At 57.9% G+C, this 23,514-nt stretch overlaps 5 protein-coding genes across 16 annotated transcripts in view; 3 read left to right on the plus strand and 2 right to left on the minus strand.

The window, feature by feature from the left end:
• CUNH16orf70 (chromosome unknown C16orf70 homolog) overlaps positions 1-8,591 on the plus strand; it is a 45,066-nt gene extending 36,475 nt beyond the window's left edge. For 3 of the 4 annotated variants that reach the window (XM_032284174.1, XM_032284175.1, XM_032284178.1), the window contains one exon: positions 129-1,617. In XM_032284174.1, the coding sequence (XP_032140065.1) occupies positions 129-215 (87 nt within the window). In that variant the 3' untranslated portion in view covers positions 216-1,617. Of the gene's footprint in view, positions 1-128; positions 1,618-8,477 lie in introns of those variants that run through there. The other variant, XM_032284176.1, reaches the window with a different exon arrangement.
• B3GNT9 (UDP-GlcNAc:betaGal beta-1,3-N-acetylglucosaminyltransferase 9) lies at positions 1,185-8,753 on the minus strand. 2 transcript variants are annotated; one of them, XM_032284179.1, is made up of 2 exons: positions 8,631-8,753; positions 1,185-3,670 (listed from the first exon to the last, which is right to left on the minus strand). In XM_032284179.1, the coding sequence occupies exon 2, from the start codon at positions 3,497-3,499 to the stop codon at positions 2,288-2,290; it is 1,212 nt and encodes a 403-aa protein (XP_032140070.1). In that variant the 5' UTR covers positions 3,500-3,670; positions 8,631-8,753; the 3' UTR covers positions 1,185-2,287. The 2 variants fall into 2 exon arrangements, with proteins under 2 accessions (XP_032140070.1, XP_032140071.1); XM_032284180.1 differs by lacking the exon at positions 8,631-8,753 and adding an exon at positions 3,863-4,596.
• On the minus strand, positions 8,367-18,243 carry TRADD (TNFRSF1A associated via death domain). Of its 5 annotated transcripts, none has more exons than XM_032284187.1 (5): positions 18,200-18,243; positions 11,068-11,226; positions 9,569-9,846; positions 9,288-9,486; positions 8,367-9,153 (listed from the first exon to the last, which is right to left on the minus strand). In XM_032284187.1, exons 2-5 carry the CDS (start codon positions 11,216-11,218, stop codon positions 8,843-8,845), a joined length of 939 nt encoding a protein of 312 aa, XP_032140078.1. In that variant the 5' UTR covers positions 11,219-11,226; positions 18,200-18,243; the 3' UTR covers positions 8,367-8,842. The 5 variants fall into 5 exon arrangements, with proteins under 5 accessions (XP_032140078.1, XP_032140076.1, XP_032140075.1 ...); XM_032284185.1 differs by lacking the exon at positions 18,200-18,243 and adding an exon at positions 17,313-17,718; XM_032284184.1 differs by lacking the exon at positions 18,200-18,243 and adding an exon at positions 15,037-15,614.
• On the plus strand, positions 15,138-18,996 carry FBXL8 (F-box and leucine rich repeat protein 8). The gene is made up of 3 exons (XM_032284181.1): positions 15,138-15,246; positions 16,888-17,090; positions 17,700-18,996. Exons 2-3 carry the CDS (start codon positions 16,939-16,941, stop codon positions 18,670-18,672), a joined length of 1,125 nt encoding a protein of 374 aa, XP_032140072.1. The 5' UTR covers positions 15,138-15,246; positions 16,888-16,938; the 3' UTR covers positions 18,673-18,996.
• Positions 18,997-19,018: 22 nt separating this feature from the next.
• HSF4 (heat shock transcription factor 4) overlaps positions 19,019-23,514 on the plus strand; it is a 5,885-nt gene continuing 1,389 nt past the window's right edge. For 2 of the 4 annotated variants that reach the window (XM_032284170.1, XM_032284171.1), the window contains exons 1-9: positions 19,097-19,732; positions 20,328-20,436; positions 20,525-20,652; positions 20,752-20,876; positions 21,100-21,175; positions 21,362-21,426; positions 21,927-22,029; positions 22,279-22,403; positions 22,524-22,751. In XM_032284170.1, coding sequence (XP_032140061.1) covers positions 19,610-19,732; positions 20,328-20,436; positions 20,525-20,652; positions 20,752-20,876; positions 21,100-21,175; positions 21,362-21,426; positions 21,927-22,029; positions 22,279-22,403; positions 22,524-22,751 — 1,082 coding nt within the window. In that variant the 5' untranslated portion in view covers positions 19,097-19,609. Of the gene's footprint in view, positions 19,733-20,327; positions 20,437-20,524; positions 20,653-20,751; positions 20,877-21,099; positions 21,176-21,361; positions 21,427-21,926; positions 22,030-22,264; positions 22,404-22,523; positions 22,752-23,337; positions 23,471-23,514 lie in introns of those variants that run through there. The other 2 variants (XM_032284173.1, XM_032284172.1) reach the window with 2 other exon arrangements.

The following is a 23,514-nucleotide window of genomic DNA, read 5'->3' on the forward strand; positions in this document are numbered from 1 at the left end:
AGGCTGAGGAGTCGGGAAGCCCAGCCCTCACGTGCAGTTGTGTCACACAACCTCCAGCCCTCTTGCACAGGATTGGTCTACATCCCTTTACCTCTACCCCTTGACCCACTGTCCTCTTCTCACACCAGGTCATGCAGAACAACCACATTGCCTCGGTGACCCTGTATGGCCCCCCTAGGCCTGGTACCCACCTGAGAACATCGGAGCTCCCCTAGGGACATCACCACTCATGCCCCTCTGTCCCATGTAACTGTGCATCACATCCTGCCCAGTGGGCCTCTGTACCACCCTGTGGGTTTTCTTGGACACCTGGCCAGTGTTGAAGGGCTGCTGTGATATTCTGAAGTTGGTCTCAGGCTGGGTACTCTGCCATGGGCTGAGCGGCCCAGATATTCTTCTGTCCGTCCTCGGCCTGCTGATGTCAGCAGGGGACACAGACTGCAAAGAGAAGCACAAACTTTGAGCCTTGATTCCTGGACCCAGGAGCTCTCAACTAACATGCAAGGAGGCAGGACACATCAACCCTTGTCACATGCACATTGGGAAGACTTGGGGCTTTTTCTGTGACTGAGGGCACAGGCACTGAGGATAAGAACAAGCTCCTGCCTTTGGCCCCACATTGCCACGTGACCCTTATGGCAAGCAGGTAGCGTGTCTGTAATACTTGGTTGCGACATTTGCACTACATCCACTTTAGTTACTTGATAAGCTGGCTGTGGCCAGGGTGGCCCACCTGCCCTTCCCTGTTCCTTTTTTGCACGTGCTCCCTGCCTGGGCACACCAAACTGGTTGAAACACAGCTTTCTACCATCCAGGAACATGCCCAGGCCTGGTTCTCACCCCTCTTGGAGTCAGCTTTCAAGATTGCCTGTGTCCCTGCTCTGCCACAACCTGGCTGGCAGGGCTGCGTGTTTCCATCCTGTTTGCCTCTTTTATTTAATGCCAAAGTTTTAGCCAAAGACATCTTCCTACTTTTGTTGTTTCAGCATTTTGTTCTGCACTGTGGGCTGGCTCCCTGCCTCAACCCTGGGCACTAGCCCCTGGCTGGGCCATGGCTCAAAGCCTTTGGGGGCTCAAGGAAGGCTTGGCTGCTCAGTCCCTTCATGGGTCTTGCTAATGGAAAGTAGCATATATGTGCTTTAAAAATATTAATCCTTTTGAAAAGAATTGAGAAGAGAAATGTATAATTTTATCCCATTTTTAATATTTTGGTCTAGCAACTTGTGATACATAGATGACAATTTTGTGAGTTTTTCAAATGTGTGTACAGATTTTTGTAAATACGACTCTTTTGTAATTAACTCATGTACAGCCTCATCCTGTATAGTTTAATGATGAATGTGCAGGGGACCTGCCTCAGGCCCCTATGTGGTTCCTGGGCCTACAGCCAGGCTTGTGTGGCGCTCCCATGACTTTGTGACTGACTGGTGTCTTCCCATCTGGACTGTGGCCTGGGCAGAGCCCCTTGCATATCCCATTGTCAGGGGCAGCCAGGACTCTTCCCATCCTCCTGGAATGGGGGAACCTTCCTCATCCCCTGCCCACATCCCCTCTCCAATAAAGCACCTATGCCCTCAGCAATGGCCTGCCATGTGCTGTTGCTGGGATGTTTGTACTAAGCTAAGTGTGAGTATTGGTTTTTTGAGCAAGGGAGTGGTTGAAGAATACGGGGAAATGAATAGCTGTGGAGTCTCAGGGGAAGACATTCCTTCACTCCTCTGAGGGAATACAGCCTCCAGTGGGAGACTGGCATTGTTGCATGGGTTCAGGAGCTGGGGAAAGACTAGGTAGGACCGTGCACTCATTTGTCCCTTATGTGTGGCTCCATCCCTGGTGCTCAGCCACACCTGGGCCCAGGAGAGATTGTGGGAAGCACAATGTCTGTTTTCAGATAGAGCTGTGGCAGAGTGCCTGCCAGGTTCATGAAGGCTGTGGCGGCCGGGACCCCTTCATCTCCCTGTGGGGGCTCCTGCATGCGTCCGTGTCAGCCTTAGGGGTTCCAAACCCAGGAGTGTGGTAGGATTCCATGAGTCCCTGCCACTCCACCTGAACACACGTGTGTGCTACTAGGAGGACCAGACATGTCTGCTTCTCTGAGGCCTGTTAGACAAGAGATGGTCCTCTACCACCCAGCCTTGGCCAGCTCAAAGGGTCACCATTACTTGGGTTTCAACCCGGTGAGGATCCTGTGGAGACAGGCACCTGGTGATCTGCCTGGGAAATTCCTTCAAGCTTCCTCCCGCTCCATCCTGGATCCAAGTAAGGAGCTTGGGGCTATAGTGGGGAGCTAGGAGTTCCACTGGAAAGGGCCTGCAGCGACAGGCTGTGGATGCGCACAGGCTGGTCCATGTGGGCCGTGCAGCAGGCGCCACATAAGCCAGATGTCAGCAGCTGAGAGCCCGTGCACTACAACCAGCTCGCGGTAAAAGCAGGGATCGAAGGTGCTCAGATGAGGCGCGGCTGAAGGCTGGGAGATGCCAAAGGTGCGGAAAGCAGGATGAGGCTCTGGCGTGAGCCGCAGGCGTTGCAGACACATGCCCAGAAAGACGTCGTCGATGGGGAAGAGCTCGACCTGCGCACATGCGCCAGCTAGGCGGTGCAGCGTGGCTCCGGAAAGCACAAAGCCACCACCACCCGCGTAGGCAGGATAGGCGGGCAGGCCGTACACTGCCTCGGGGATGTAGTACTTGCTGGCCCGCGTGCGGATGGGCCGCGCCTGCACAATCACGTCACCAGCAAGCAGGTCTTGGGCTGGATCCCGCGGCGCCAGGAACTCCAGGAGGTTCCCTACATTCACGAACACATCGGCGTCGCCCTTAAAAACGAAACGCACGTCGGGGCAGAAAGCTGAGGCCCAGGCTAGAAAGTGGATCTCCTTGAGCGTTAGGTTAAAAAAGGTGTCGTCGAAGGCCCAGAGCAGGATGTCCGCAAATGCACGACTCTCGGCCTGCAGCAGGGCACTCCAATGGGTTCGCTGGCCCCCGACCTCTCCTGCGTCGGTCCGGTCCGAGCCTACGCTCCTGGGCACACCCAGCAAGAACACGCGGCGCACCAGCGCCCCATGCACCCGGCCCTCCGCGCCCCACGTCTGGCGCACGGCTTGGCGCCGCTCGAAGTCCGCTGCCACCGACTTGACAGCAATGAGAAGGTCCGGGCGGCCACCGGGTGCGCCGTCGCCACGGCACTTGTGCGGCTGGTTAATGAGCAGCGGAAAATGTCTCTGGTCCTTGGCGCGCAAATAGCGGGCAAAGTCAAAGTGTCCCGTGGGCGTGGGCGGCGCCGGCGTGTCCCCTTCGTAGGCCGGCAGGGCTGCAACCGCATCGGGTAACTGGAACGTGCGGGGTCTGGGGGTGGGCTTCGGTGCCGCCCTCCCTGGCGCCTGAGGCGCGCTAGTCGTTGGGGCCACGCCGTCGCGCTGCGCATAGAGTAGGAGACCCAGGGAGGCGCCGAGGAGCAGTGTGAGTGAAGCGTCCCTGCGTAGGCGCAGCCTCCTCCTCATCTCCGCGCTGCCAGTGCCCTCCCTCCCCTGGAAGGGTCGCAGTCGGCTGCGGCGGGCAGCGAGTCCCGCCCTCCCCAGACAAGGGGGCGGGAGGCCACGCCCCGGGGGGCTCCAACAACCGGCGGTGGAGCCCCTGGCGTCTTTCTCCTCCTCCCGGCCGGGACCGGCAGCCTGAAGGGACAAGAAGTTCCCCCATGTAGCCAACTTCCCCCAGCCTCAGCTCCGGCCCAGGACTGCGCCCCAGGGCCGGGCAGGGAGACAGGGAGCCTCGGCCCCTAACCTCCCTCCTCCCCAATGCTGAGGCCGAATCCCTTCCACCCCTGCCATCCCCTCAACGTCGGGCCCTGGGGTCCTGACACTCACGCTTGGCTCTCGGAAGTGGCGCAGCCCCGGACGCCCTGGCCTCCGGGACTCAGCGCAGGGTCCCAGGGGCCGCCAGGGACCGGCCCGAGCCAGATGCAGCGTTGGCAGGAAGGGGGACCAGGGCCGTGCCACGTGACCCTCCAGCTGTGCGCGCCCGGACCTCTGGAGCTCAGCTCCGCCCCGGCGCCAGGAGGACTCCAACCTCCGAGTGGGGACTAATCCCTGAGAGGGAGCCTCCTCACAGTTCCTCTGGGAAGGCCTGTTCTGGGTGCTCACACCCCAAATCCGCCTTTCCGGGGGTTGGGAAGAAGCATCAACTCCTCTGGTTAGCTCCCCACAACGCTCCACTCCCCATCCTGCCTCTCCAGAGTGGGGCGGAGCCTAGGCTGCAAGGAGCCCCCGAGCGACCGGGCCAGTTCCAAATGCGCATGAACCTGGCCACCATCCCGGGCCTGTCCTGCAGGCCTGTCCTCAGCAGCCCTGATTCCATCAGGCAGGGTGCATACGCTGCCCTTGAGACACATGGCTGCCTTCTCACTTCTGGCTCTGCCATGCTTCCGACCTCCAGTAAACACACGCACGGGACAAACAAGGCAACCCACCCAATCCTCAGGACAACCCTACCAGCAGGTCTCCTTCATGCCCAGATGGCGACACTAGGGGCTCCTGCGGAGTTACGTGACTTGCCCAGAATCCAAGGGCCAGAAAGCTCTGCCCCCGGGTCTTCTGAAATTCAGTCTAGGATACTTTTTTTTTTTTGAGGTGGGAGTTTCGCTCTGCTACCCAGGATGGAGTGCAGTGACGCTATTTCGCCTCACTGCAACCTCCCGGATTCAAGCGATTCCCCTGCCTCAGCCTCCTGAGTAGCTGGGATTACAGGCACCCACCACCACGCCTGGGTAATTTTTGTATATTTACTAGAGACAAGGTTTCACCATGTTGACCATGCTGGTCTTGAACTCCTGACCTCATCGTCCGACCTCCTTGGCCTCCCAAAGTGCTGGGATTACAGGCGTGAGCCACCGTGGCCGGCCAGTCGAGGATTCTATCTGTCCTTCCTTGCCCCTCTCATCCATCCACTGGGATACAGAACAGGGGGCCAACCTAGTCTGCTTTAATTTCACAGGCAAGCACTTCAGCCTATCTCTCCGGGGGCTAATGAACCTGAGCCCGGACCCAGGTGCAGTTCTGAATTCCCTGGTCCCCAGAATAGCCTCCTGCAGGTAGAAATGATCAGGCCTGTGCTGCTGCAGGTCATACTGGACTGGCAGGGATGGGGACAGCCTGGGAAGGCTCCTCGAGGAGGCCTTGGTTAAGGGATTGCTCTGGGATCCAGGTGGACAGAGGTAGTCTGGGATGGAGGGCTAAGTCCCTGCCCAGCTCAGCTGCCAGCTCTCTCTTCCTTGGTCCCAGAGCATGCGGTGGAGCCTGAAATAGACAGCCTCCACCAGTATCTAAGAACCCAGCCCCATCCTCTGCGCAAGGGCTAGATCTGCTCCTGATGGCTTCTTCCCACCAATGTTCGACCTTAAAAAGCCAACTCTGGCTGGGTGTGGTGGCTTACACCTGTAATCTCAACACTTTGGGAGGCTGGGGTGGGTGGATTGCTAGAGGTCAGGAAGTCAAGCCCAGCCTGGCCGACATGGTGAAACCCCCATCTCTACTAAAAATACAAAAATTGGCTGGGCGCGGTGGCTCATGCCTGTAATCCCAGCACTTTGGGAGGCCGAGGCCGGTGGATCACGAAGTCAAGAGATCGAGACCATCCTGGTCAACATGGTGAAACCCCATCTCTACTAAAAATACAAAAAATCAGCTGGGCCTGGTGGCACGTGCCTGTAATCTCAGCTACTCAGGAGGCTGAGGCAGGAGAATTGCCTGAACCCAGGAGGCGGAGGTTGTGGTGAGCCGAGATCGCGCCATTGCACTCCAGCCTGGGTAACAAGAGCAAAACTCCGTCTCAAAAAAAAAAAATAAATAAATAAAAATACAAAAATTAGCTGGTCATGCTGGTGGGTGCCTGTAATCCCAGCTACTCAGGGGGCTGAGGCAATAGAATCACTTGAATCCGGGAGGCGGAAGTTGTAGTGAGCCCAGAACACACCACTGCACTCCATCCCGGGTGACAGAGGGAGACTTTCAAAAAAAGAAAAAAAAAAAAAAAAAAAAGGCCAGTCGTGGTGGCTTATACCTGTAATCCCGACACTTTGGGAGGCCGAGGTGGGCGGATCATTTGAGGCCAGAAGTCCAAGACCAGCCTGGCCAACATGGTGAAACCCTGTCTCTACTAAAAATACAAAAATTAGCTGGGTGTGGTGGCGCATGCCTGGAATTCCAGCTATTTGGGAGGCTGAGGCAGGAAAATCACTTGAACCTGGGAGATGAAAGCTGCAATGAGCCGAGATCGAGATCTAGCCACTGCATTCCAACCTGGCAAGCAACAACAACAATCCAACTCTCCACCCTGAAACTCACTCTTTCTTTCTGGTCACAAAGTAATCAAGAGTCCTCTGCTCCAGCTCTCTCTGCGGCTTTACCTCTCATTCCCTCCTGTGATACAGCTTCTGGCTGCCCCCACCATAACTCAGAAGGACCCCTGCCTAGTAAGCTCCTTATAACTGAGTCCAGCAGATGCTCTTCAGTCTTGACTGATCGGCAGCCTCCATTATAGCAGGTGTGTAATCCCCTGGCTTTCAAATCTTCTGGTTTTCCTCCTTCCTCTTTGGGTGTTGCCTTTCTGGTTGGTGTCCTTCAGGACATCACCTGGGGCCACCCCACCCACTCCCACCTGTCTATTCATCAGTCTTTAGATTGGACCTTGGTCCTGAGCTCAGAACTACAGACCCAGCTGTCCTCACATTCTCTCCATGGATGCCCTGCAAGAACATCATGTCCAACTTGTCCCAAATAGAGCAAGCCTTAACTTCCCCTGGAGTTCCCATCCTAGCAGGCAGTCCAACTCACCATTCAACTGGCAAAGGCAGAAACTTAGGGCCCACTCTCAGCCCATTCCTCACTCAGTGTCACCAGGCCTGTTACTCTTCCACCCACACAGCTCTTGGTGGTCATCCCCTTCCCTCCACCTCTACTGCTACTGCCCAGACTGGGGCCACCATTTTCCTCAACCCCATCCTCATCAACCCCCCAGTCTTGGCCGGGCGCGGGGCTCATGCCTATAATCCCAGCACTTTGGGAGACTGAGGTGGGTGGATGATCTGAAGTCAGGAGTTGGAGACCAGCCTGACTAACATGGTGAAACCTCGTCTCTACTAAAAATACAAAATTTGCTGGGCATGGTGGCAGGCGCCTGTAATCCCAGCTACTTGGGAGGCTGAGACAGGAGAATTGCCTGAACCTGGGAGGCAGAGGTTGCAGTGAGCTGACATTGCGCCATTACACTCCAGTCTGGGTGACAAGAGCAAAGCTCTGTCTCAAAAACATCAATAAATTAAAAAAATACATAAATAAGCCTCCAGCCTCCCAGACTTAACTCCCAAAACCCTTCAAAGGTTTCTCGCCACATGATCAGCCTCAGCTCCAGGTCTCAGCAAGTCCACCAACCCACAGATCCGCCACTTTTTAAATTTTATTTTATTTTGAGTCAGAGTCTCGCTCTGTTGCCCAGGCTGGAGTGCAATGGTGCGATCTTGGCTCACTGCAACCTCCATTTCCTGGATTCAAGTGATTCTCCTGCCTCAGCCGCCCAAGTAGCTGGGATTACAGGTGCATACCACCATGTCTAGCTAATTATTGTATTTATTTATTTTGTTTTTATTTTTATTTACTTATTTATTTTGAGACAGTGTTTCACTCTTGTCTCCCATGCTGGAGTGCAATGGTGTAATCTCGGCTCACGACAACCTCAACCTCCCGGATTCAAGTGATTCTCCTGCCTCAGCCTCCCAAGTAGCTGGGACTATAAGGTGAGTGCCACCACGCCCAGCTAATCTTTGTATTTTTACTAGAGACGGGGTTCACCATGTTAGCCAGGATGGTCTCAATCTCCTGACCTCATGATCTGCCCACCTTGGCCTCCCAAAATACTGGGATTACAGGCGTGACCCACCACACCCGGCCAGATCCACCCACTTTTAACTGTCCTTCTAACGTCCCTCTCTCTCCCCTTTCTCAAGCCCTCGCCTGAGGCTGCAGGTTCCCGGAACACTGCCCTTCTCTAGATACCCCATCCCCATGCCTGCTCAACACTGATCTCCTCCAGAAAGCTTACTCCCTGTTCCCCACTCAGGTTAGGCCCCTTCCTCCATCCTCCACAACTTCTCTCTTTTTTGAGACAGGGTCTCACTCTGTAGCCCGGGCTGGAGTGCAGTGGCTCAATCACATCTCACTGCAGCCTCAACTTTCCATGCTCCATAGATCATCCCACCTCTGCCTCCTAAGTGGCTGGGACTACCCAAGTTGGTCTCAAACTCCTGAGCTCAACCAGTCCTCCTGCCTCTGCCTCCCAAATTGTTGGGATTACAGGTGTAAGCCACTACTACTTGTATTTCTCACATCAAAAACCATGCTACACTTTATCATTGCTTTACATTCGGGGTCCCATGCTGAGTGTGAGCCGGGTGCAGGCAAGACTGACTCATGTTTTACTTCACTGCAGTATCTGCAACACCCAGGATGAAGTCCAGGACACTGAAGGTCAAGGTGCTTCATAAGTGAAACTGTAAGGGCTGGCTGTAAGTCCCACTTCTGGGGTGGGGGAAGGTTGAGGCTGATCTCCAAAGCAGGTCCCCCACACACTCTATCAAAGTACCTGAGGCAGAATCCCCAGTGGTGCACCCCCAGCGGGCTCGGTGGGTGCCAGTCTGGCTCCTGGGGAAGGCAGTCAACTCTGCCTCAGCAAGTCCAGCAGATGATAGGCCAGATGGGGTCTCAGGGTCCCGTGGATGGACAAGGGTTCAGCAATAGCAGCAGAAGGAACCCTGGGGCCATCCAGGTTATCCAAAAGCTGGATGCACCCCTGGTCTAGGCCAGGCTGCCATTGGGATCAGTCAGGCCCAGCAAGTCCTCTGCCAGGCTGGTGAGCTCGTTCTCCTCAAGTGCCTCCACCAGGCGCTGCAGAGTGGCGCGGCGGCCCTCGGCCTGCACGAAGCGCCGCAGCAGCTGGAAGGCCTGCTCATACAACCCCTCGCGCTCGTACTCGTAGGCCAGCGAGTCCAGCGCCGGGTCCCGCAGCGCTCTGCAGCCCCGCTGCAGCGAGCGCCCCACCTTGCGCCATTTGAGGCCCACGGAACGCGCAAACGTCTGTTGGTCCTGCAGGCTCAGCGGCCGGTTCACTGCAGAAGGAGCGAGGAAGCGGGGTGAGGGGGGGGCGCCCAGCGCTGATCCCACCCATCCCCACCCGGCGACGACCCTGCTGCTCCCCAGACTCCAACCTCCTGGTGACCCTGCCTCTCCGCCTGCACCTCACCTACAGGCTGACCCTGGAACATAAAAGTCTGGGCAGGCGTTGGCGGCGGCCGCGGCTTCACCTCCGACAGAGAGGGCACGGGGAGCTGCGAGGGGGCCAAAGAGACCTCCCCGTCGCCACCCTGGGCCCCCGAGCCGCACTTCAGGTTCCTGAGCGCATCCTCCAGCTCAGCCAGTTCTTCGTCCCGGAGCCGGTCCGGCTAGGGAAAGGGAACTTGCAGTCACCAGGGGCTTGGCCGCGGATCCCCGCCCTACCCCATCCTGACCCCAGCCCGGCCGCACCTGCTGGGCCAGGATGCAACTCAAACAGCGCTCCTCGTCCGCCAGCAAAGCGTCCAGCCGCTCGGCGCCAGCGCGCAGTTCCAGTTGCAGCGATAGCGAGTGTTGGGAGAGCGCGGCCGCCAGGCTCCTCTGCAGCACGGCGCGTAGCGCCCCCTCGCGGTAGGCGCGGAGGAAGCGGCTGCAGGGCTGGCGCCCGCAGAATCGCAACTGCACGATGAGCTGTGGGTCGCTGCGGTGGATCTTCAGCATCTGCAGCACGTCCGGGCTCCCGCCGCTCTCTGCGGAGGCGGGCTGTCAGGCGCTGGGCGGTCAGGCGCCAGACGGTCCCCAAGCTCGGCCGTTCTCCAAGCGGCCGGAGGAGGGGCGAGGCCTGTGGTCAAGCCCCGTCCCATCCCCTGACCTAGGGTGCAGTTACTCCAGAGTACCCAGATGGGAAGCACAAATTGGGATGCAAACAGCAGCAACCCAGAAAGAAGGCCAGGACCTATCACAGGGAGCACCTCAAGAGTGGGTGCCACCTAGCCCCAGCTCCCATGTCCCAAATGAGAACTAGCAAGAGATGGCCGGGCGCGGTGGCTCAAGCCTGTAATCCCAGCACTTTGGGAGGCCGAGGCGGGTGGATCACGAGGTCAAGAGATCGAGACCATCCTGGTCAACATGGTGAAACCCCGTCTCTACTAAAAATACAAAACATTAGCTGGGCATGGTGCTGCGTGCCTGTAATCCCAGCGACTCAGGAGGCTGAGGCAGGAGAATTGCCTGAACCCGGGAGGCGGAGGTTGCGGTGAGCCGAGATCGTGCCATTGCACTCCAGCCTGGGTAACAAGAGTGAAACTGTCTCAAAAAAAAAAAAAAAAAAAAAAAAAAAAAAGAACTAGCAAGAGAGTGACTTCGTAGCACAGAAAAGGAAGCATGTTCCCTGGGCGACCAGGCCTTCTGGGTAGGCGGCCAGCAGGGCAGAGGAGGGCGGGAGGTCTCAGGTCTTCAGCCTCCACCAAGCTCCGCTCCCACTGCTCGGGAAGAAGAGAGGGGCTCTCGCCGCTCTGAGGCCACGAACAGATCCCCCAACCCGCTTCAGCCTCCTGTGGCCTCTGCCCTGAGATGGGAAAGCGGGGCCTGGAAGGGTAGGTACTGGGGAGGAGTCTTGAGCAAGGAGTGCTGCAGTAAGAGAGGAAAAGAGGAGAGAGGCATCCACAATTAGTAGAAAGGAGTGAGCTGGCTGGTGGAGGGGGTGGGGATCGAGCAAAGGACGTTAGTGCACAAAGAAGTAAATCATACACTGACTCGAGGACGCACATATACCCTCAAGGTCATGACACAAACAGAGAGGACAGAGTCTACACAGCCAGGGGTCCTCCATCTTCCTCCTCCCACCCCAAATCTTTTACCTAAAGGTGGCTAAGCCCAGGCCCACCAAGTAGAGGACCTGCAGCCTCAGCCCCTCCCACAAAATGCCCCAGGCCACTCTTTCCTCTCCACATGCCAGCACACCCATGCACCTGCCAAGGCAGTCTGCAAAGCCCTGTACACTGCCATCTTCTGCTGGGGGTGCACGTAGGCATCCGACAGGACCACCTTGTCCAGCGAGGACTCCACAAACAGGTATGCGCTGCCCACACACTCTTCGTGCCCATTTTGCCCAGCTGCCATCTCACCTCCTGGAGATGGAGACAGTTGGGTATTCAGTTCATCTCCCTCCCTCTGTCCTGGAGACAACTGTCCAGCCCCAGGTGGTTCAGCTGTCCCCACCACAGTAGCCTCAAGTCCCATGAGGTTCAGGTGTCCCCAACACTAGTTGGCATACTTGAGACAGAAGTTCACCATCTCACAGGCAGCCCCTTGAGCTCCTGGCTCTGTACAGAGTCCCACCCACCCCAGACTTGCAGAAAGGATTGTCCCCCAACTACCTTCTCAGGGAAAGGACCCAGAGTCACAGTGGAGGGGGAGCAGAGGCAGCTCTTCTCTGCCTCCTCCTCAGGCCTCTGTCTCTCTTATAGAAGTGGACAGGAGACACCTTCATTCTGGATGGTGCCCATGCCCCAAAGCCAACCAGGCCCATATCCTGGCCTTGCCTTCTGAATAGACTTGAGCCCAGTATCTCTGGAGGACCTCAGCCTTAAGGTTAAACCTCCTGTCTTCACTTCAAAGGACACCTGTAGTTTGCATCTACCCAGATTCCCTCCCCCAAGCCTGTCTTACCTTTAGGGACTTCCCTTCTCCTTCTTAATTCCTGTGCCTGTGTCCCACTCCCTAGCTCCAGGCCGGGCTTGTGTACCAGACCTGGCCAATCTTCATATTTCATTCACATTTCTGCAGTGATTAGTTCAGGGCGGAGTATAGGACTAAAGTTTGACCAATAAGAATCAACCCTACAACCCTGGATGAGCCAATAGGAAAGAGGCACTAATTTCCCTTCCCTTGGGGCTGAACTGGAAGGAAAGGGCAGCTCTTCTTTGCCACTGCTTGAGAAGAGCCTGGCTGAGAGTGAAGCTGACACAGAAAGAAACAATCAAGAGATTGAGAAGTGCACTCCTAACCATACTAGGCTCCTGGATCCAGCTGTCCCTGAAGCTATTGCATTTGGACTTTTTAGTTATGTGAGCTAAATAATTCCTTTTTGTTATAAAGTGCTTGGAGTTTGGCTCCAGTCATTTCAACACAAATTGTTCTATTCCCTCCCTGTCCAGAAAAAGCCAGAGCCCCTTGGTGCTGGTATCTCCTTCACCCATCTTCTGGCAAAAACCTAGCCCCGGACTAGCAGGCGCAAAATTACCAGCCAGGGAACCACTGCACTGAGCCACAGCTCAGAGGTCTCCCAGTTACTACCCCATAAGACAGCAAGTAAGGAACTGCCCTCCTTCTTTCTTCCCACCTCACCCTTTTCCTGCCCATCCTTTTCCTAGTATCATGGGCTCAAGGCCCTACCTCCTGCCTCATCAGTCACACTCCTGTGCACTCCAGTCGTCAAGGTTCATATATGGTGGGCTGGGAGGACTGCTGAGTGTTAGCCATGGGCAGGACAAATGGGGTGGCCCCAGCAGCCATCTATTTACATGAGGAACAGGAAGTGACCCTCCCACCCTGGCCTCCTAAAGTGCTGGGATTACAGGAGTGAGCCACTATTCTCAACCTTTGTTTTTTTAATTTTCTTGTTTTTGAAACAGGGTCTTGCCCTGTCACCCAGGCTGGAGTGCAGTGGCACTATCACAGCTCACTGCAGCCTTGACCTTCCCGACTCAAGCAATCCTCTCACCTCAGCCTTCCGAGTAGCTGGGACCTCAGGCACATGCCACCATGCCTGGCTAGCTTTTATCTTCCTCCCTCCCTCCCTCCCTCTCTCTTTCTTTCTTTCTTTCCACTGGGTTTCACCATGTTGGTCAGGCTGGTCTCGAACTCCTGACCTCAGGATCTGCCTGCCTCAGCCTCCCAAAGTGCTGGGATTACAGGTGTGAGCCACTGTGCCTGGCCTAGTTTTTATATTTTTAGTAGAGATGGAGTTTCACCATGTTGCCTATGCTGGTCTCAAACTCCTGGGCTCAAGGGATCTGCTCACCTCAGCCTCCCAAAGTGCTGGCATTACAGGTGTGAGGCACCACACCTGGCCTCCTAATCTTTTCATAGAAAACATTAACACTTGGCTAGGCCAGTGGCTCACACCTGTAATCCCAGCACTTTGGGAGGCCCGGCCAACATAGTGAAACTCCTGTCTCTAGTAAAAATACAAAAATATTAGCCAGGCGTGGTAGTGGGCACCTGTAATCCCAGCTACTTGGGAGGCTGAGGCAGGAGAATCCTTTGAACCTGGGAAGTGAAGGTTGAAGTGAGTCAAGATCATGCCATTGGGCCAGGTGTGGTAGCTTAAGCCTGTAATCCCAGCACTTTTGGAGACCCTCCTGGCTAACAAGGTGAAAACGCTTCTCTACTAAAAATACAAAAAATTAGTTAGGTGTGGTGGCACATGCCTGTAGTCCCAGCTAGTCGGGAGGCTGAGGCAGGAGAATCACTTGAACCCAGGAGGCAGAGGTTGCAGTGAGCTTAGATCATGTCACTGCACTCCAGCCTTGGTGACAGAGCAAGACTGTTTCAAAAAAGAAAAGAAAAGAAAACATTAAGACTTGTGTACTTACTCAAAACCACAGCCTGGATATTAACAGGAACTTTCCATTTTGTTTATCACTGGGCAGGATAGAGGGAGGTAGGTGGGGGTGGGGAAGGATTATAGGTGATTTTTATTTTCTTTGTATTTAGCAATATTTCCTGCTTCATGTGAAGGAGATAAATTTTCTTTGTAGTAAAAGAGCAAAATAAATTTGTTTTCCTTGAAAGCAAAACAAGAAAAACAAGGGAAGCCCTGCAAGTGACAAGTGGGTCCAGGAGCACGTGGCAGGGAGCCAGCCACGGAGGTGAGACTGGCGGAGAGTCCTAGGAAAGTGGGCTGGGAAGTAGGATAGAGTGGGAACCTCTCCTGGAAACGTTCCCTTTCAAGTCTTCCTAGCCTCTTGAGGTGGGAGTGTTGACTAGATGGATGTGGTCCCACCCCAAAGGGTGGAAGTGGGGATTCAACGGGACCAGTGTCTGCGCATCATGCCTGCGGGGGGGATGTGGGGGGACGCGGGGAGTTCTGGGAACCTGGAGATGGGGGATGCTCCGTCACACTCACTACTACCAGACAGATGGCGGAGGTGAGCCAGGCTGGAGGTCGAGTTAACAGGGTAAAGAGGCCAGGGCCCTAGTTTTGCCATCCGCTGATTGGCAGCTCCTCCTACGTGTTCTTTCACAGAAGCCCCTCTTGGGAATCCCCGCGCCCCACCCACCTGTAGTCGTCCCTTTTTGGGCGGGGCTGAGGCTTCCAGGCTGGGTCCTGAGAAATCTTGGTGGGCGGAAACTGTGGGGCACTTGGGTATCAACCTAACAACGTTTGCCCCTATTTCCAGGGGCAAGCCAAGCACGGTGCCCCTGAACACCTAACAGTCCCGGGAGAAGCCCCACCTCTGGCTGGGTGGACCGGGACCGCCTGTGGGAGTGGCCCAGAACTGAAAGCCTGCGACTCCTGGCGACTCGCCAGGCACACTCCCTACTCAGCTACCCTGCTCCTGAGCGCTCGAGGGCAGCTTCCCAGGCTCCCACTAGCCCACCCTCAAGCTGGCATTTTGCACTTGCGATTAGCTGGGGTGGGCAGAGGGGTCTCCGCTCAAGGAAGTGTTCAGAACCAGCCCCTCCTCCCCCACCCTCTCTCCCGCAGGGCCCTACTGCCCCTTGAAAGCCCTGTCAGGGAAAAAGAGCCTGCGGGGACCAAATTCCACACAGCCCCCCGCCTCCCATTAGAACAGCCCAATAGGCCGCCGCCACCAGCTGGCTGGAGCAACCGCTGGTGACATCTGCGCCGCGCCCACGCTTCGGAGCCAGGATCCACCTCCGCTCCCGCCCGCATTGGGGAGCCCACCCACGCACCCACCCTCTACACTAACCTGGCCACCTCGGCCGGGCCTGGGTTCCCACGCCCGCCAGGCTCCGCTCCACTCGCGCCGCTTCCGGGTGTGCGCGGAGGCTCTGGGGCGGCGCTCCAGCCCTAGACACCCTGTCCGCCCGCGTGTCCCGCCCCGGTGGCTGCTTCCCGCCTGCTGTCCTCTGAAGTCAGTCTCTAGCCCCGGGCAAAGCCCATCTAGTCCGCTGAGCAGGTAAGACACCGGCGCCCAGGTTTAGACGGCAGGAAGACCTGGACTTTGGGGGTCTGCGATTCTTACGAGGCCGGGGGCTCAGAAGAGCGAGAGCTGCCAGACTTTGGTAGAAACGGGGAGCCCTCTGTAGACCAGAATTTTCTGGTGCCTCTGGGAATCCGGCTGCATGATAGCTGCTACGACTGGGCACTGAAAACGGGGTGCTCATGGGTCCCAGGTACAAGCCTGGCAGAGCGTATCTGAAGCCCCAGGAAACACGTGCCACAAATTCCGTGAGAAACTTAGCCCGGAAGATATGGGGACACTAACTGGCGACTGATGTGAAGCCTTGTGTATGCAAACCTTCAGGAACCTTAAAACAAGACTGGGGGCTGGGTGCGGTGGCTCATGCCTGTAATCCCAGACCTCTGGGAGGCCAAGCCGGGCGGATCACGAGGTCAAGAGTTCGAGACCAGCCTGGCCATTATGGTGAAACCTCGTGTCTACTAAAAATACAAAAATTAGCAGGGCGTGGTGGCGCCCACCTGTAATCCCAGCTACTCAAGAGGCTGAGGCAGAAAAATCGCTTGAACCTGGGAGGCGCAGGTTGCAGTGAGCCGATATCGCGCCACTTCACCCCAGCCTGGGCGACAGAGCTAGACTCCATCTCAAAACAAAACACCAAGATTGGCAACTTCAAAGAGGACGCACACGTTCCGATAACCCCATCCCCCGGTAAAGGCCGCGCTCCGGGGTGGGTCTGCGGAGTTCCAGCCGAACCCAAATTGCCCGCGGGAGCCAGGGCTGCTCAGGGGTCGAAATTTGAACTTTGAGCCCCTCAGGCACTAGAGCTGTCAGGTCCCAGAGCCCCAAGCTTCTTTTCACCCTGTGGGGCTGTCTTAGGAAGCACCCGGGACACACGCCGGTGAGGCAGAGGCGGGGAAAAAGTCTCCCCTCTCCGGGCGTATCCAACTGTGCCCCGCCCACGCCCCACTTCCTGATTGGCTCACGGTCCCGGACAAAGAAAAGTCTACATTAATGCTCCCGCCTTATTAACCCTCCATTCACTTGCTACTAACCCGCGGTGTTAAGATGGGGTTTCTCAGGCCCGGCATGGTGGTTCACGCCTGTAATCCCAGCACTTTGGGAGACCGAGGCGAGCCGATCGCTTGAGCCCAGGAATTCATGGCCAGTCTGGGCAACAAAGCGAGACCTCGTCTCTGCAATAAAATTACAAAAATTAGCCAGGCTGCTGGCTTGCCCCTGTAGTACCAGCTACTCGGGAGGCTGAGGTGGGAGGATTGCTTGAGCCCGGGAGACTGAGGGTGCAGTGAGTTGTCAGTGCGCCACTGCACTCCAGCCTAGGTAAAGATCGAGACCCAGTCTCAAAACAAAAGGGGGGGGGTTTCTCAACGTGGAACCTGTGGAGTCACCCGGGGCTTGTTGAAATGCAGATTCCTGGGCCTTACCCTTTCAGGAGAACCTGATTTAGTAGGTGAGGCTGTGAAATCTGCTTTGTGAACAAGTGTTAGGGTTATCTGATGCCCCATGCTGTCTGAGAGGGCCTCAGTTCCTCAGGCCACATGCATTTGTACAGCAAAGATCGATCTTCCTGTAACGCTTTGCGCCTTCCTGAGCCCAGAGACGTCCCTCTTTCTCCAGGCCAGAGCTGTTGGGAGTGGCGGATCCTCCCACCCCAGCCGGATCTGGGCCATGGCCGAGCCTGGAGAGCAACTGCCAGAGGAGTTGCTGGCGCTCATCTTCCGCCACCTGTCCCTGAAGGACCGTGCTACAGCCGCCAGGGTCTGCAGGGCCTGGGCTGCCGCTGCTACCTCCAGCGCCGTGTGGCACGACACAAAAATCAGGTGAGCCTGCTCCTCCACACCCCTCACCCTGCCTCCCTTTCACCTTCTCTGTGGAGTCGTGGGCTAGGCAGAGATTCAGGTTGACTCCCCCATATTAAAAAATAATCGCTGACATTTATTAACTGCCCAACACATACCAACCATTGTTTTTAATTGCCTTACATATATTAACTAATTTAATCCTTACGAAAACCTTGTGTGGTAGATCGGTATTATCATTACCTCCATTGCCTAGATAGGAAACTGAGGCAGAGGCTTAATCACTTCCCACGGATCACTCAGCTAGGGAATGGCAAAGGCGGAATTCCAACCTAGCAGTCCAGAGGCCACTCCGAGACACCTTAGAGACAGCTGAGAAAGTCCAGTTCCTAAAATATCATTGGTTCCCCATACCCGGGTTTCAACCTGTGGCAGATGCCACTAAACTCTTCTAAAAGGATAGGATGGGAATTCCCTCCTTTGGGGCAACAGGTGAGGTCTGGACAGAGAGGTGGGGAGGGAGGCAGGAAGTGGGATGGCAGCTGGAAACCCAGCTAAGGGGTAGGTAGAGGCTTCTCCCCTGGTCTCGGGGACTCAGCCGAGGCCTTTTCTGCACGACTCCAACCCAAGTTGCGAATGTGAGCTGGAAGGCATGCTGCCACCTAATTTGTCCGCCTGTCTTGACCACGTTCACAACCTACGGCTGGAATTTGAGCCATCGAGGGAGCCGAGTCGCCGGGCAGCCATCGAACTGCTGATGGCTCTGGCGGGCCGTGCCCTGGGGCTGCGAGGCCTCTGCCTGGAGTGCCGCGGAGAAAAGCCGCTCTTCGACTCGGGCCACGACGTCCTGGAGGCTGTGCACGCAGTATGCGGGGCGGCCCGCGAGCTGCGCCACCTCGACCTGCGGCGCTTGCCCTTCACACTGGACGACGCGCTGGTGCTGCGGGCGGCGCGCAGCTGTCCCGAGCTCCACAGCCTTTTTCTGGATAACAGTACCCTAGTGGACAGCGTGGGTCCCGGATCAGTGCTCGAACTACTGGGGGCCTGCCCGCGCCTGCGCGCTCTCGGCCTGCACCTAGCCAGTCTGTCTCATGCCACCCTCGAAGCGCTGGCCGCACCAGACCGCTCACCTTTCGCGCTCCTGACTCTGCGCTGCGCGTGCCCCGAAGATGCGCGCGCTTCCCCCCTGCCCAACGAAGCCTGGGCTGCGTTGCGCCGCCGCCACCCTGGGCTGGCCGTGGAGCTGGAGCTGGAGCCCGCGCTGCCAGCCGAGAGCGTGACGCGCGTCCTGCAGCCAGCGGTCCCCGTGGCTGCGCTACGCCTCAACCTCTCAGGCGACACCGTAGGCCCAGTGCGCTTTGCGGCGCACCACTACGCCGCAACACTGCGCGCGCTCGAGGTGTGCGCAGCCGCTTCAGCCGGGCTAAATGCCGCGCTGGAGGAGCTGGCGGCGCGCTGCGCGGGCCTGCGCGAGGTGCACTGCTTCTGCGTGGTGAGCCCCTCCGTGTTGAACGCCTTCCGCATGCACTGCCCGCGCCTGCGCACCTATACCCTCAAGCTCACGCGCGAGCCTTATCCTTGGCGGCCCACGCCAGTGGCGTGATTGGGCGACTTCTCCCCCCGTTCCCGCGAACGTAAGCGCTCTGAGCTGGGACGGGGGTGTCCAGGTGCGTCCTGACTGCTAGCGCCTTCCTTCGGGATTGTTGCCCCCCCGGGTCTCTACGGAGTGGGAACTGTGGGATGGTATCGGGACCATTCCTGGGAGCCCTGAGTCCACTCACTGCTCTCACCCTCTGCAGAAGTCCCGCCCGCTCGGTCCTGGACACACTGCCCCCGCTGGCCACCACCCCTCTGCGGGCTCTGCAGCTCCGCGGCCCCGGCGCGGGCCGGGCCTCAGGGGTGAATGTGAAATAAACAAATCCTGCAGCGTCTCTGCGTCCTGTGAAAGGCGGATCGGATCTGAAAGGGGAGGGCGGGGAACGCGCGGAGGCCGGAGGAGCCATCCCGGCAGAGGTGGGGTTTCCTCAAGGTCCTCCGGTCTGACAAGGGTGTGGGGGTCAGGGGCGAGGCACTCGCACCCTAGGATTGACTGTGTCCTGGGGTTCGGCGGGCGGGGGCGTGCTTCCCCGCCACACCCTATCCTATCTGCTTGCCCTGCCTGGGGCTTCACTGTGTCTCTGGCCATCGCCTTCTAGGACTTGCCCAGCCCACACCAGGTCGCGCACCAGCGATTTCTCCCGTAGAACAAAGAAGGAAATAGAGGGACTGAGAAGGGTGGAACTCGAATCCATCTCCCACCTCACCCCACCCCACACTACCTCTCCACTCCACTTCACACATCCCATCCAGCCAGCCCTTTCTGTCTGCTGGAGCCTCGGCAGCTGTCCGAGCCCCGCCCCGCGGGCTCGCACGTGGCCCCCGCCTGACCCGGCGCCCCGGGGCGGAGTAGGGCGGAGCGGGCGGCAAACGCAGCACTTTCCGTGGCTTTGACCAGCCCGCCCCGGCCAGGCCCGAGCGCTGAGCCGGGCCGAGACTGCACCATGCAGGAAGCGCCAGCAGTGCTGCCCACGGAGCCAGGACCCAGCCCCGTGCCTGCCTTTCTTGGCAAGCTATGGGCGCTGGTGGGCGACCCAGGCACAGACCACCTGATCCGCTGGAGCCCGGTGAGGGCCGGGGCCCCTCAATTCCCCTAGTGGTCCCGGGGTCCCTCCACGTCAGTGAACACCCATGTCCGCCCAACTCCCGCCTGAGACTGGGCCGTGGATCCCCGGATTCAGCCATTTAGGGTAGTTCACCTTGGAGTGTGCGAGATGGGGGTTTCCTCTGGCCGAAGAAGGGTTAGGAGCCTGCGTCCTGGAGATCTAGAGCCCGAGGGACCTTCGAGGCCATTTAGTTCCCACCCGCCCCATCCGACAGATAGGAAAACCGAGGCCAGGAGATGGGAAGGGCTGGTCTAGCTCAGGGTCACATTGCGGGGCTGGGGCCTGCCCAGGGCTGGAACCCGTCAGCCTCTCCTTTCTGAGAACGGAGTGTGGAGTTAGGGTCTGGCTGGGGGTAGGGACTCACTGTGGTCGCTCCAGGCTAGGCCTTAGAGCCCATTCTGGCCTGGCCTCGACCCATGAAGCGGCAGGCTTGGACCCCAGAGTGAGCGTGAGCCATGAGCCAGTGCGCGCGCTAGAGCGCAGGACTGGCCGTGGGCGGGCACCGCTCACTCTCCTGGTCTCCGCCCGCACGGTGGGCGGGCGGCGTTCTTGGTAGAGCGGGACCAGTTTCCTTGTAAGCGACCAGAGCCGCTTCGCCAAGGAAGTGCTGCCCCAGTATTTCAAGCACAGCAACATGGCGAGCTTCGTACGCCAACTCAACATGTGTGAGTGCCTAGGGCCGGGCGGGGGGCGGGGACTGGGGACTTGGTGCAGGGGATGGGGTGACCCACGCCCCCACGCCCCACTCCTCAGACGGTTTTCGGAAGGTGGTGAGCATCGAGCAGGGCGGCCTGCTCAGGCCGGAGCGTGACCACGTCGAGTTCCAGCACCCGAGCTTCGTGCGGGGCCGAGAGCAGCTACTGGAGCGCGTGCGGCGCAAGGTGTGGGCGGCCTTCGGGAATAAGCAGAGCCGAGGCGGGGTGCTGGGGCTGCCGGCCTTGCTCCTGCGACCCAGTCCCGACGGTGCCTGCCACCCTCAGGTGCCGGCACTGCGCGGAGAGGATGGCCGCTGGCGGCCAGAGGACCTGGGCCGACTACTGGGCGAGGTGCAGGCTTTGAGGGGAGTGCAGGAGAGCACCGAGGCGCGATTGCGCGAGCTCAGGCAGTGCGCAGGTGGCGGGGAAAGAGGGGCAGGGTTGGGGGTTCGGGATGAGACCAAAACTGGCCGCCTGGTGGTTCTGGGAACCCCTTCCTCTGTCTGGCCCTGGCTTATGGGAGATCTCTAGATCGTCGGGGTGGTTTCCTGGCTCCCCGGCCTCGCCATTCTGTGGGGGGTGGTGACTGGGCGAACTCTCAGATGCCTCTGCACCCTCCCACTCCTTCCCCAGGCAGAACGAGATCTTGTGGCGGGAGGTGGTGACACTTCGGCAGAGCCACGGTCAGCAGCACCGGGTCATCGGCAAGGTGTTCCTCTCCTCATGCCTCGCTTCTCCCTCCTACTCCTCGACACCCTATTCCTCCCATTCCTCAGGAACCCTATTCCGCCGTCCAGTCTCCCAGAGCCCCTGTTAGACCTCCCTCCTTCACCTGGAAGTGCCTGGGGTGGGGGCGGGGTCCAAAATATGAATTAACCCTTTGCTTTATCTTCAGTTGATCCAGTGTCTCTTTGGGCCACTTCAGGCGGGTCCAAGCAATGCCGGAGCCAAGAGAAAGCTGTGAGTGAGAAAGCCAGGAAGGCCCACACCTACTTCCAAGACCCCACAGAAGTCCCCTTGCAAGGATCCCTTCTCCTCCAGAAACTCCTTCACCAGCAATCCTCATCCTTCCCCCTGCACTACAGGCTTCCTCACCCCATCTAGGATCTGCTTTCCCCAACTCCACCACCTGGTACCCCCATTCCCAGATCCTCCCATTTCTGGACCTTATACCCAAATTCCAACCCCAGCAGCCCCCTACCCCCTCCCCTCAAAAAGCTTCCCAACAGCTGAGGGCCTGGGGCTCAAACCAGGTTCCCTCCCTCCCCTCTCTACCCCCAAAGGGCCCCCATCTCTGGGGGGAGCCCCTTCCACCTCCAGCATGTGACTGACGCCCTGGCAACAGGCCTCAGCTCTGCTGACTTGGCTGCTGGGGCCTGAGGGAGGGAGGGAAGTGCAGGCCGAGGGGCATGGGGGCTAACCCTGCCCCACCCCTCCCTATGCCCTGCTCAACCACACAGGTCCCTGATGCTGGATGAGGGGAGCTCTTGCCCAACACCTGCCAAGTTCAACACCTGCTCCCTATCTGGTGCCCTTCTGCAGGACCCCTACTTCATCCAGTCGGTAGGCTTGTCTTCTGCCCCCTTCCTGAGGGCATGGCTGGGCTTATGGAGAGCCTGTTCCTTCTCCCCATCCCCTAAAAGGAAGAGAAGATGGAAGCCAGCCTTTCCCCCAACCAGACCCAGGCCCTCCAGCATGGACTGAACCTCCTCCCTCAAACCTCCCTTAGACCTGGCCCAGGTGGGTGTTGGTGGGGTTCTGGCTCTCCCTGTGCCTACAGGCCAAGGGCTGGGCCTAGCCTTCTACTTACAGCCCCTCCCAGAGACAACTTTGGGCCTCAGCCCTCACAGGGCCAGGGGCCCCATCATCTCTGACATCCCAGAAGACTCTCCATCCCCTGAGGGGACCAGGCTTTCTCCCTCCAGTGATGGCAGGAGGTAAGGGGGACAGGGCTGCCCCTGGGAGGCCTGTGGGGGAGGGGCTGGCAGCCCAGATGGCTGTGGGGGTAGGGGGAGAAGTCAGTGCCAGGGTCTGGTTGAAGCTTTTCTCCGGTGCAGGGAGAAGGGCCTGGCACTGCTCAAAGAAGAGCCGGCCAGTCCAGGGGGGGATGGCGAGGCCGGGCTGGCCCTGGCCCCAAACGAGTGTGACTTCTGCGTGACAGCCCCCCCACCGCTGCCTGTGGCTGTGGTGCAGGCCATCCTGGAAGGGAAAGGGAGCTTCAGCCCCGAGGGGCCCAGGAATGCCCAACAGCCTGAACCAGGGGATCCCAGGGAGATACCTGACAGGTGAGCAGAGCCCAGGCTGGACCACAAGCCCTGTGATAGAACAGCCTTACCAACCCCTATAGCTTCCCAGCCATCAGACTCCATGATACTCACCTGACTTCTTGGCCCCAGCATCCAAGTCCCTTGGAAAGCAGAACCTCCCAGTCAGGGCACTCAGCATCCGTGGAAGAGCTCAGGAACCTACATATTAAATTAGTTCCCTGGGGTGATTGTAAAGTACACAATAGTTTAAGAAGCATTGGTGGCCATGAGGTGGCTCATGCCTGTAATCTCAACACTTTGGGAAGCTGAGGCGGGCGGATCACTGAGGTCAGGAGATCAAGACCAGCCTGGCCAACATGGTGAAACCCCCACCTACTCTGCTAAGAATGTCAAAATTAGCTGGGTGTGGTGGTATGCACCTGTAGTCCCAGCTACTCAGGTGGCTGAGGCAGGAGAATCACTTGAACTTGGGAGGTGGAGGCTGCAGTGAGCCAAGACTGTGCCACTGCACTCCAGCCTGGGCAACAGACAGACTCTTTTTCCAAAAAAAAAAAAAAAAAAAGCAAGAAAGAAAGAAGAAACATTGATGTTAATATTTGCATAGGGAGGGGAGGAATCCCAAAGCCCTAGCTCCACCACCCAAACTTCAGGTCCCAGGTAGGAAGCAGAGGCAGAGGCACTCTCTCTGTGCCCCTTTATGGCAGAGGTGAGGAGGCTAGGGGTGGAGGGAGAATGGGGTCCTCTCCTATCATTTTCTTTTTTTTTTTTTTTTTTTTTTTTG

Source organism: Sapajus apella, unplaced genomic scaffold (genome assembly GCF_009761245.1).
Source record: "Sapajus apella isolate SASKATOON/1434 unplaced genomic scaffold, GSC_monkey_1.0 scaffold15, whole genome shotgun sequence".
Lineage (NCBI taxonomy): Eukaryota > Metazoa > Chordata > Mammalia > Primates > Cebidae > Sapajus > Sapajus apella.

Excerpts from the sequence above, each read along its gene's own strand:
- B3GNT9 (XM_032284179.1), bottom strand. The coding sequence starts at position 3,499 with ATGAGGAGGAGGCTGCGCCTACGCAGGGACGCTTCACTCACACTGCTC.
- TRADD (XM_032284182.1), bottom strand. The coding sequence starts at position 11,338 with ATGGGACTTGAGGCTACTGTGGTGGGGACAGCTGAACCACCTGGGGCT. Across the intron at positions 9,847-11,067 it reads TTTGCAGACTGCCTTGGCAG|AGAGCGGCGGGAGCCCGGAC; the intron begins GTGCATGGGTGT and ends CCGCCTCCGCAG. Across the intron at positions 9,154-9,287 it reads GTTCCAGGGTCAGCCTGTAG|TGAACCGGCCGCTGAGCCTG; the intron begins GTGAGGTGCAGG and ends CTCCTTCTGCAG.
- FBXL8 (XM_032284181.1), top strand. The coding sequence starts at position 16,939 with ATGGCCGAGCCTGGAGAGCAACTGCCAGAGGAGTTGCTGGCGCTCATC. Across the intron at positions 17,091-17,699 it reads TGGCACGACACAAAAATCAG|TTGCGAATGTGAGCTGGAAG; the intron begins GTGAGCCTGCTC and ends CTCCAACCCAAG.